This window comes from Lissotriton vulgaris, chromosome 1_2 (genome assembly GCF_964263255.1).
Source record: "Lissotriton vulgaris chromosome 1_2, aLisVul1.2, whole genome shotgun sequence".
NCBI classification, from domain to species: Eukaryota; Metazoa; Chordata; class Amphibia; order Caudata; family Salamandridae; genus Lissotriton; species Lissotriton vulgaris.
In genome coordinates, this window is record NC_141686.1 from 87,225,152 (window position 1) to 87,237,689 (window position 12,538).

Here is a 12,538-nt window from a genome sequence, read left to right on the forward strand (position 1 = left end):
GGTAGTGTTTAATAATAGTCTGGTGACTTGGCGCATGTTTCTCCAGGTAATAGTTGGACAACTGCATGCGTTGCTCCTAGATGTGACAGAGAGACAATCCGTTATGAAGCGATTGAGCTCCGGGCGCGGCCAAGATGATGCAGAGAGCGGTTACACTTGCTTGAGGCTCCTGCCTGGCCCGTAATAATCCTGGAGATATCTTTCCAGCTGAAGCCCAAAACAACTAAAGGGAGTCCCCTGGGGTGCTCCTGAGTGACGAGTGTTGCCTGCTGCCCCAGCCCCAGAGGTGATGGCGCTGCTGTCAGTGGGCTGGGCCTGGCCCATGGTGGGACAGAGCTGTGGTCTGCAGGGATCACTGCCATTGGGGCATGAGAAGCAGGGAATAAGGCCAGCAGCGGCGTAAAGGTGAAGGGATGCCGGCGATGCTGTGAGAAGGAAGCCAAATGCAAAAGAAACAAATGATGAACGGAATGCTGAACAATGCAAATATTCACCCTAAGTCACAAAGATATGGGTTTAACCCATTGCTTTTTTGCTCACCACACCAACCCAGTTTGGACCCAGCCATATGCAAATCAGTCTTGACCCTGTTCCTCATGGGACCAGTCCAGCCGAACTGCCAAGCCAGGTCCTCCCTGGACCGGAAACGAACATCCTGGGACCGGTTTCGGGGCATCACCCCTCATCAGCCAGGCCAGCTTAAAACCAGTGGTACAGTGAGTACGTGACTCATGTCTGGGCATACTCTTCCCACTTAAGGCGACGAATGCGAAAGAAACAAATAATGGATGGAATGTTGAACAATGCAAACATCCACTTCCAGTCACAAAGATCTGGGTGTAATCCATTGTTCTTTTGCTCATCACACCACCCCAGTTTGGACCCAGTCATATGCACATCAGTCTTGACCCTGTTCCTCATAGGACCAGTCCAGCCCGAACTGCCAAGACAGGTCCTCCCTGGAACGGAAACAAGCATCCTGGGACCGGTTTCGGGGCATCACCCCTCATCAGCCAGGCTAGCTTGAATCCAGTGGAGCAGTGAGCACAGAACCCACGTCTGGGCATACCGTTCCAACTTAGGCCGAAAAATGCAAAAGAAACAAATGATAGACGGAATTCTGAAAAGGCAAACATTCATGGCAGCCACAAAGATCTGGGTTTAATCCATCTTTCTTTTGCTCACCACGCCACCCCACTTTGGGAGCAGGACTGATTTGCATATGGCTCTGTTCAAACTGGAATGGCATGGGGAGCAAAATAAATGATGGAATTAGGCTCAGATTTCTGTACTGTGGTGAATGTATGACATTGTTCTGCTTTCTGTCCATCACTTGTTCTTTTTGCGTGAGAAGGAAGTCGTCACTAAGGGCGCTAACCTAGCCAACACTTCCCGAACTGCAGAATCTGCTGGTGACTAAGCCTGGGCGTGAAATTCCACTCCGCTCGGAGAGTTTGCAGAGTTTTTCCCACTCTTTGCTTTGCAGAGCAAAGTTTTTACTCTCTCGTTCTTGCCAATGTTACATTGGCTAGCACGAGTGAGGAAAATATTACTCCAGACAACCACCCGGATTTCTCAACTGCCGCTTAATAGAACATCTACTTGAGCAACAGAAAGAAGCAGCGCCCTTTTTTCTTTGCGTTGTGCCGTTCGCGATGATTTTTAGTGCAGAACCAACACCCAGCATTAAAAATCAGTGCGAAGGCCGCAACGTGACACACTCCGCCGCTTGCGGAACCCCGTGCAGCACGGCGGAGTATTTTGGTCACTTCGCGGAGCTCCGCAAACTGTGCCCAGGCCTGCGGGTGACATGCTGGGCACTTTGGCTGGATTTGTGGAAGGCCGCAACCGAGAGGTGAGACCTGGGGAGAAAAGGTGTCGGCCAGTAGTCACATTAGTTGCACACCGAGTCGGAGGCAAGATTTGGTGGCAGCATAGACCCAATGATTGTCTGTAAGAGACGGCTGGCCTGGAGGAGGTGCCGGGTATGAAAATTGAGCTGGAAAGGACACGTGGCCCTGCTCTGGAGGAATTCTGTGGAAGGGATCCCCCCACCCTGTCTACTGGCCACTGGTTAAGGCTCTGATAGACAACAGATGCAGTGGAGGCCCACAGGGAAGAGCATGGAAGGCGTGGCCATGGCCCGGTGACTAGGTGAGATGGAGGGCTGCAGGGACCATCAGGTGGCACTGTAGCGGCGAGAGGTGGTGGGGGTGGGCACTCTGGGGTGTAAACCCACATGAGCGGGCCCATGGATGGTGACACTTCTGGTGAGGGGTTGATCTGCAATACAAAGAAGGCCTGCACTGTGGTGGTCTGAGGTGTAAGGGCACTTAGTTTTACGGTGATCCCTGCCTAGGCACCTCTCATGGACAGTGTCTCATGGTGTGGTATAAGTGAAGACTCACCCGTACTCTACCAAGTGGGCACTGGAGGGGCGTATCTTCCTGGAACAGAGCCTGTGTGTGCTGCTTATGGGGTGGTGTGTGTCTTCTCTCCTCCAGCCCCCGGATGATGAGTGGTGGCCCCAGGGATTGTCACTCCATGGATGTGCTGCGGCCTAGGGTACCCAAACTACCACCCCCAAAGACTATCATGGACATGCTGATGGCTTCTCCCGCGCTGGTGGACATGATCCAGCATATAGAGGCTACAATGGAGAAACATACAGGGTTGTTTGATAAAATCTTACAGGCCATTCACGACTCTAACTGCCATGGAGGTCCAGTGAGGTGCGATCTAAGTAGAAACAGGGCTGCAAAAGGCCAACCACGCCAAGCTGATTGACAGGTTGGACAGCTCAGAATCCTCTCTGACATCAATGCGTCCCACCATGGCAACTATGCAGGAACATCTCAAAACTCTACAGATGGAAGCGCAGTAGCTAAAGGCACAGAGGGTCACTATCAGTGCAACAATGTCTGCTTTCTAGGCTTCCCCGAGAAGTCAGAGGGCCTCAACATGGAACTGTTCTTGGACGTCTTGCGCACAGCAGACGAGTGGCGAGCTGCAGGTAAGTTCTTTCTTTGTGATTTGTTTTTTTTGATTTATTATTGGCCCCGGCGCTTCCCCACTACTTTTCCCTGACACCAGCCACAACTGTTATCCAGACTACATGGCTGGGGCACAAAATAAAGTGATCTGTTCAGTTTCAGCTGCGCACTCGCCTTGCACATATGGGCACTGCAATCTTTCAGTGGCTTCCATCTCTGTTGACTTACCCTGAGGAATGAAGAACAAGTGATCCCAGTAGGTGTTAGTAATCCCGAAGAATATATTGCAGAACTTATTGTGGAGGAGAACCAAGATCCTCCTGGTGGAACCTGACCTAAGCCGTTGGTGTGATTGAAGGAACAGCTCAAGTAGAGAAAACCCAATGTCAAACGTGTTGAGGGTGACCATTATCTCTATGCAAACCAAATGCAAATAAAAACATCTACAAATCCGGGATTGCTGTTGGACGGGGATGCCAGAAGTCAACCTGTCTATTCCTGGTGTGCTATAAGAAAGAAGCCATTTCATCCTTTCATCTCTTGCTTCCTTATTTTTCTGCCTCTGTCCCTCTCCCTTCCTACAATTATTGTAATTGTAATTTGTACTTGTAAAGCGCACTAATACCCCAACTGAGGTGTCCTGGCGCTGTAACGCATACCGCTGTGGAACCATTCCTGGCTTTTCCCTGTGAGATGTCCACTCCTGGGCACCCCCAAGATGAAGCCAGGCATCCAAGCGCTGTTGGGGCCATTGTGGAGATTAAGCAAGCTATTGCCCAGAGTTGCAGAGTGGGACCCAGGATTAGAATAGGCACCAAGGCGAGAATGATCAGGTCTGAGGAAATTGAGCCCAAGTCCCGCCACGGCAGGAATTGAACCCTGGTCCTCGGCCAGACCTCTGCATCAGGGTCTACCGCTCTAACCATTGAGCAACACTTCTCCACTTCTTATACACTATTAATAACAATAATGTTTGCTAGCACATATTTTGCCATTCTGTAAATATCAGTTGTTAAAATCACACAACTCAATAGTAATCATTTATATATCTTAAAAAGGTGAAAGTTCAAGGGGGCTGGTCAGGAATGGACTTTCAGGTCCTTTGCAGAGGAAGCACTGAGTTACTGGTTCACTGGCTCTTTTTTCCACCCATGCCCACATAACCGTCTCTTGTCCCTGTTTCCTCAGCTTTGCTCACCTTTTTCTTGTCTTTGGAAATGAGGATGAATCCATTATTGTCGATGAGGTAGCAGTTCAGGCCCTGGAGATAGAATATATGAAGATGTCATGTTAGAAGACCTTTTATAGAGCTCGACCCCTCCTCAGAACTGAGGTTAGAATTTTGACTCCCCCCAGGCAAGTGACATATTTGTCTCCCACCTTCCTAGTGAATGGACCACATTAGTTCTTTTAAGGGTCAATGTAGCCTCACTACTTTTGGTGCCCAGGGCAGTCAGTGAGTATTGCCATGCCATATTGTCAACACTCAAACTCCTCTAAGAGTATGCAAGCTGCAACATATTAATAAAGTAGGTATAACAGACTTCATTGAGTGCACAGATCAAAGAGGGATAATAACTAAGGACAAAGGATCAACTATTTAAACCAGCGGTCATTTGCTTATGCTTGTTGGATTTTATATAGGGCCTTGTAGAGGTCGAAGCTGCTTCATGGTGCTTTTGAGGAAGATCAGCTGACCTGGGTATTCTTTCCTATGTCATCGTGTTGTAAAGGTGCATCTGAAAGCCCTTTTCAGGACTTTTTGTGATTGTGTGTCTGACAGACTTTTCCAGAGTTCTGGGGCCTGTGATGAGAACCAGAGAACAGCAAAACTCACTGTAGAGAACCTGGGGACTGTCAAAAGAAGTGTAAGAAGCGCCACACGTTGGGTTACTCGTGTCTGTATTTGTCTGGGCCCTCACCTCTTTCAACGTCTGTAAAAGTTAAGATTTTTCCGCTAAAATGCTGCCGACTAACCAGCCATGTCGATGTGGAGGAGCCCTTATGGAAAAGAGCTTTATTATGAATGACTCGCATGGACATTGTGCAAAGTTTCCCTTTACAAATTAGAAAGTGCAGGGAGTTGTAGTGAAAATGTTCACGTATTCTTCTGTTTTTATATAGTTCTTCAAAGTTAGTAACACCCGTATTTATCCACTGCAAATGTTTTAACCATTATATGGAGATCAACTGTAGAGATAATCTTGGTGTGTATAATAAGACAACACAGGCTCACTCTCACAAACTAATAGGACTTACGATAAAGGATGTACACCTTTGAGTAATGATGATCATAATTCAAAACAGCAGACTGAATTGGAAGATTGTCTTCAACAACGAAGGGATCACTTTAGAGTGTCTTACATTTGGCGTCTAAGGATTAGGATACAAGGCGTAGAACGAGGTATATCCAACTCCAAGATGCGCTATTCAATGAGAGCGGATTCCACGCCAAGTGATGACTCCACTAATGTGGAACGAAACCCCAAGAAAACGGCCCAAGGGTGCAGACTTAGAAGGAGGAGGATCTCTAAAGCCTCCACCCTCTCCGTCATTATGAGACTGAATACAGTTGTAGGTTCCAAGTTCATCCTCAAGTTCAGTGTCCAGTGAGTTTGCAGCTCTATCAACCTTGGTTTTGCGTGGAGTTGGATATCGCGATCATGCACGACGGTGCATCGGGCTGTGATAAAGATTCATCTTTAGGAGGAATCGTAACAGTTTTCAGACGTCATCAAAAGAATGATATCTTTAATACAGAGAGCCAGGCCAGTGGGAAATGGGTCTGACTTGCCAGAGGTCATTACACCATCTAATATTTTTGACCTCTTCTATTCTTACCCTCAAGACCTTGGAAAATGAAAGCACTCAGCAGTAATGACTAGCATTGCTGGGGTCAGGAGGCAAGGAAGTCCCTATTTCCCATGGGTTCAAGTGCATGTCAAAACACACACATCTGGTCACTCAACCGCTATTCCAAAGTTTGGAGTAAGGCCAGGGGTCTGATTAAATAACTTAGAACTTCAATCCAAATTGGAGGAGGAGCCAAGATCATCCACAGAACACTGGGAGTGTTGAGAAGAACAAGTTACTTACCTTCGGTAACGCTTTTTCTGGTAGATACTATATCTGCCTGTGGATTCCTCACCTTGTGAATATCCCCCTTGCGTCAGCAACATTCGGAAATTCTTTTTGTATCTTCGCGCCGACGTGGACGCGGACGTCACAGAGACACGGCTCCGCTCGCGACTCCGCTGACGTCACCGACGCCTACAATAGGCCCACGCCAGCGTGATGACATCAGTTCCGCCCTTTTTTCCGTGCCTTCGAGGCACACAGACGGACCGATGACAGTAGTAATGTACACAATATACACAGTATAGAAATCAAAGTAACACACACAGTGTGAAGTAAATGCAATAAAACATTTAACAATAAAACAACCCATTAGAGATACTCTGGCAAAGAAGAGTGGACAACGGGGAGGTGGGTGGGTCAGTGAGGAATCCACAGGCAGATATAGTATCTACCAGAAAAAGCGTTACCGAAGGTAAGTAACTTGTTCTTCTGATAGATACATCTGCCGTGTGGATTCCTCACCTTGTGAATAGAGTCCCACAGCAGTCCCCACTCCCGGAGGAGGGTGTCCACTCTTCTAGACCAGGAAATCCTGAAGAACAGAGCGCGCAAAATGACCATCCCTCCTCACTTCGGTATCCAAGCAGTAGTGCTTCGCGAAAGTGTGGAGGGAAGACCAAGTTGCGGCCCTACATATATCCTCAACAGGCACACCTCTAGCCAATGCAGAGGTCGAAGACTTAGCCCTAGTCGAATGAGCTCTTATGCCCTCTGGTGGTTCCTTACCGGCCAAAGAGTAGCAGATCTTAATGCAGAGGACGATCCACCTCGACAAAGTCCTCTTATGGACCGCTCTTCCCTTCTTGCAGCCAGCAAAGCCAATAAAGAGCTGGTCGTCCATGCGACAGTCTCTAGTTCTGTCCAAATAGAAAGACACCGCCCTCTTGGGGTCCAGACGGTGCAACCTCTCCTCCTCCTTGGAAGGGTGAGGGGGAGGATAAAAGGAAGGGAGGGTGACGGATTGACCAAGGTGGAAAGAAGACACCACCTTCGGCAGAAAAGCAGCCCTGGTCCTTAGAACCATTCGATCAGCATGAATGGACAGGAATGGGGGCTTGGAACTAAGAGCTTGAAGCTCACTTACCCTCCTTGCCGAAGTTATCGCAACGAGGAAAACAGTTTTGAAAGTTAGGAGCCTCATGGTACATTTATGAAGAGGCTCGAAAGGAGCACCCATTAAAAATGTCAGAACTAGATTCAAATCCCACTGAGGCACAATAAAAGGGACAGGAGGGAACTTATTAACAAGGCCCTTCAAGAACCTCAAAACTATAGGAGATTTAAACAGAGAAGGCTGGTCAGGCAAACAAATAAACGCCGACAGCGCTGACAGATAACCCTTCACTGTGGCAACAGCAAGCCCCTGCTGCGCCAGAGAAAGGGCAAACTGGAGAACATCAGATAAATGGGCCCTCAAAGGGTCTATGGACTTCTCCCTGCACCAAACAACAAACTTAGACCACCTATAAGAATAGATGGACTTAGTGGAGTCACGCCTGGCTGACAAAATGACATCCACCACATCGTGAGGGAGAGAAAAAGAAATCAGGTTGCCCCGTTCAATCTCCAGGCATGAAGGTGTAAGGTCTGGAGGTGGGGGTGTAGAACCTGCCCCTCCATCTGAGAGAGGAGATCTGCCCTGAGAGGGAGACAGAGCGGCGGGTGAGAGGAGAGGTGGAGAAGGTCTGAGTACCACACCCTTCTTGGCCAATCCGGGGCAATCAATATGACTCGGGCCCGGTCTTGGCGAATTTTCCTCAGAACCCGAGGAATCAAGGGTATGGGAGGAAACGCGTAAAGGAGTTGCGAGCTCCACTCAACTGAAACGCATCCCCCATGGCTCCCTGCATCGGAAACTGGAGGCTGCAGAATGACAGGCAGTGAGCATTCTCGTGAGTGGCGAACAGGTCCACCCGAGGAGTCCCCCACATCCGAAAGATGTCGTGAACTACCTCTGGATGGAGCCTGCACTCGTGATCGGCAGAGAACTGCCGACTGAGACTGTCTGCACGAACGTTCTGAACTCCGGCCAGATGATTTGCCATCAGACAAATCTGATGGTCCTGAACCCAGGACCAGAGACGCAGAGCCTCTCTGCAGAGACACTGCGACCCTACTCCTCCCTGTTTGTTGATGTACCACATCGCGGTCGTGTTGTCCGTTAGGACTTGGACCGACTGACCGCGAAGGGAAGGGAGGAAGGCCTTGAGCGCCAGACGAATTGCCCGCAATTCCAGAAGGTTGATGTGAAGCAACCTTTCCTCTGGAGACCAAAGACCTTTGACCTCCAGGTCCCCCAGATGAGCACCCCACCCGAGGATGGACGCGTCCGATATTACTGTGGCAACCGAAGGAGGAATCTGAAAAGGCTTTCCTTGAGACAGATTGCCTTCCACACTCCACCAAGACAGATCCGCTGTAGTTTCTCTGGAGATCTTCACTGACTCCCTGAGATCTCCGCTGTGCTGATACCACTGCCTGCGGAGGCACCACTGGAGTGCCCTCATGTGCCAGCGTGCATGGTTGACCAACAGGATGCATGAAGCCATCAGACCGAGCAGGCGAAGGACCTTCAGGACTGGAACGACCGCTCCATTGTAAAACAAAGGAATCATCTCCTTTATGTCGCGAATCCTTTGAGGGGGAGGGAATGCGCGACATACAGTAGTGTCCAGTACCGCACCTATGAACAGGTTGCGCTGTGAGGGCACCAGGTGAGACTTGGGTACATTTATCGAAAAACCCAACCTGTGCAACAACTGAGTTGTTTCCTGCAGATGATGGAGCACCTTCTCCGGCGACTCCGCTTTGATCAGCCAGTCGTCTAGATACGGAAACACATGTATCCCCGATCTCCTGAGATGAGCTGCCACCACCGCCATCACCTTGGTGAAGACTCGAGGCGCAGTAGTAAGTCCAAACGGAAGGACCACAAACTGGTAGTGTTGTGACCCAACCGTAAAACGGAGATACTTTCTGTGCGACTTCAGGATGGGAATATGAAAATACGCATCCTGCAAGTCGATCGACACCATCCAGTCTTCTTCCAGCAGCGCTTGAAGAACCTGGGCAAGAGTGAGCATCTTGAACTTTTCCTGTTTCAGGTAAAGGTTCAAGATCCTGAGATCCAGGATTGGCCGAAGCCTGCCATCTTTCTTGGGGATCAGGAAATACCGGGAGTAGCACCCCTGACCCCTTTACTGCTCTGTAACCACCTCTATCGCACCTTTTTTGTAAAGAGCCAGGACTTCTTCCTGCAGGCGAAGCAGGTGGTCCTCCGAACAATAACCCTGGCAAGGAGGGTAATTGGGAGGGAATTCCCGGAAAGGAAGTGCATACCCATTCCCTACAAGATTGAGAACCCAAAGATCCGATGTAATTAATTCCCAATCTTGTAGGAAATGAGTAAGCCGACCCCCCACTGGGCCCACATGATCCGGAATGGCGGATCTAGGGCTGCTTTGCTGCAATGGTTGGGGGTTGGGAAGGAGAGGAGGAGGAGGAGGAGGACTGACGACCTCTAGGGCGGGATCTTTGTCTGCCCCTGTACGACTTGTACAGCGTATTTTGTTGCTGCTGAGGCTGCTGCTGGGAAGGTCTGTAAGAGCGAAAGGAAGATCTTCCGAACCCCCTGAAGCGTTTACCAGTAGTTCCTCTGGACTGAAGACCCAAGGACTTTGCAGTGGCCCTACTGTCCTTAAAACGTTCCAAGGCAGCATCAGCCTTCTTGCCAAACAATCCTGAGCCATCAAAAGGTAAGTCCAACAATGCAGACTGGACGTCCGCAGAGAACTCTGATGACTTAAGCCAGGTGGCCCTCCTGGTGGCCACAGATGAACCCATGACCCTTGCCACCGAATCAGCAGTGTCCAGGCCACTCTGAATCACCTGTCTCGCAGCTGCTTGAGTGTCTGAAATCACCTCCTGAAAATCCTTCCGGTCATCCTCAGGAATTTTCGGAACTAGCTGCTTGACAGAATCCATCAAGGCATGGATATATCTTCCCATCAGGCACGTTGCATTGGTTGATTTTAATGCCATACTGGCTGATGAGAAGACCTTCCTGGCACCCTGATCTTGCTTCCTGGATTCCTTGTCCCCAGGAACCTGTGGGAAAGCTCCAGCAGACTTCTTAGAGCAAGCAGCCTGCACCACCAAACTCTCAGGCAAGGGATGGATAGATAAAAATGCAGGGTCCTCAGGTGCCACTCTGTACCTCCTTGCAACTGATCTTGAAACTGCAGGAGCAGACAAAGGCTTCTTCCAAACCTCATAGATGGGCTCAGTCAAGTCCTCGTTGAAGGGTAACACAGGCTCAACCACTGACGAGGGAGAATGAAGAACCTCAGTCAAGATGTTAGGCTTATAGTCAGCAGTAGGAAGAGTGATGTTCAAAAGGCTCGCTGCTTTTTTAATAACAGTGTGATAAGGCACCACATCCTTTGATGGCACATTAGAAACTGAAGCCAACTCCCACTCAGGTGACAGTTCAAGCCCACTGGCCTCACACAAATCCTCAAAAGGATCCTCAGAATCTCGTAATTCTCCTTCTTCAGTATCCGAATACTGATACCTATCTTCTTCCAGGAGTCTCTGAGCCCTTCTCCGAGACCTTTCCTTCGCAATCGAAGCCAACGGGTTCGGAATCGACTCCGACGGCGCCGGCGTCGAACCCGACGTCGGCCGAGGCTTCTCAGCTCGAGGTCGGACAGAATCTTGCCTCGGAGCCGTAGGCATCGGCGTCGATGAGACCGGCGTAGACGGAGTCGGCGTCGAGCGCTTCGGCGTCGACGACACCAGAGGTGTCGGTAAATGCCAATGCGGTGGTATAGCCGGCATAAAAGGCATGAAGGGCGCAGGGGCATAAGCTTGGGGAACACCCAAGTTGAAAGCCATAGGACCCGTGGGACCAACAGGTGCACCAGACGGGAACATTGCCCTAGAATAGACACCAAACATGGCGTTCAGGAACTGAGATGGATCCTGACCTGGAGCTGGAAACTCAGGATAAGAATCCCTGGGTCGTTCCTGAGGAGGCGGAGTCGAGATGACGTCGACCTCTTCAACGAGTCCTGGAACCGGGGTCGACGAACCCGCAGGCACTGGAACCTCGACTTCACCAGCCCCCTGCTCCTCACCTTCATCCTCCTGACCAGAAGGATTGGATGGAACTGGAGAATGGACCTGCTCCTGTGATTCGGGCGAACCTGGTTGTGAAGCCTCACCCACAGAGACATGCTCCAACTCCGAAACCACCAGCTCTTTACTCAGGAGCTTAACCTGGGACTTCGGTCTCGAACCAGAGTCTTTCCCGGAGCGATGACGTGACTCGTGGCTCCTCTTCTTGTGCTTCTTCCTCAAAGACTTCGACGCGTGAGCTGAAGACGACTCCGAGCGTGACCTCGATCGAGACCTGGACCTCGAAATCGAACGACGAGTTCGAGACTTCGAAGATTTCTTTTCTTTCTTACTCTTAAGCTTAGCCACAAGGAGTTTCGCCTCTCTCTCTCTCAGCGCCTTCGAAGTCATCTTCTTGCAGCAAGCACAGTCGTCGACATCATGGTCGGAGCTTAAACAGCAGACACAGCAGTCATGTGGATCGGTGATGGACATAGTCTTGCCACATTCGCCGCAAGCCTTGAAACCAGTCTTCTTCGACGACATCCCGAAGAAAATGATGTTATACAGAATAACAAGTAAATAGTAACAAAGTTACTGGAAAGCTACAGCACGATCCCTGAAAACCGTTAGCGTCGACGACTCAGAAAAAAGGGAACTGATGTCATCAAGCCGGCGTGGGGCTATTGTAGGCGTCGGTGATGTCAGCGGAGTCGCGAGCGGAGCCATGTCTCTGTGACGTCCGCGTCCACGTCGGCGCGAAGCTACAAAAAGAATTTCCGAATGTTGCTGACGCAAGGGGGATATTCACAAGGTGAGGAATCCACACGGCAGATGTATCTATCAGAATCAAACCTTCTTAGGCCAAACAGCTGATCAGGTGCACAGAGAACAGAATCGGATATATTAAACTGCTCCTTGGAGTGAGACTTGTGCATGGGGTCTGAGAGGACAGGGGAGGGGAGGCAGTACTACCAGAGGTTCTTCGACACTTCCCAACCAGTTGAAAGGGTAGAAGAGTAAAATAACCAGGTGTACATAGTAAAGTGAGGATTAACTCTCCTGTCTGAAGAACGTCTGTTGGTGTGTTTGAGCCCCACCGGATGTAAGCGGCTAATCCTTGCTACAAGCAAGGAGATGCCGAAGGACATTACCTCTGGTGCATGACTCCACCAGCCACGAGTAGCAGGAGGGTGCGACGACGAGAAGGCATTTATAGGATTGGGGTGACTGATAGACAATAATAAGTGGGTGGAGAGTCCTTATCCAGTATTAACTAGTTGCCCTCC

The 12,538-nt window shown here is 49.9% G+C and overlaps 1 protein-coding gene across 1 annotated transcript in view; it reads right to left on the bottom strand.

The window, feature by feature from the left end:
* Positions 1–12,538, bottom strand: part of LOC147733967 (voltage-dependent calcium channel subunit alpha-2/delta-4-like) — a 961,982-nt gene that overhangs the window by 139,534 nt on the left and 809,910 nt on the right. The window contains exon 29 of the mRNA XM_086952873.1: positions 4,192–4,254. Coding sequence (XP_086808999.1) covers positions 4,192–4,254 — 63 coding nt within the window. The remainder of the gene's footprint in view (positions 1–4,191; positions 4,255–12,538) is intronic.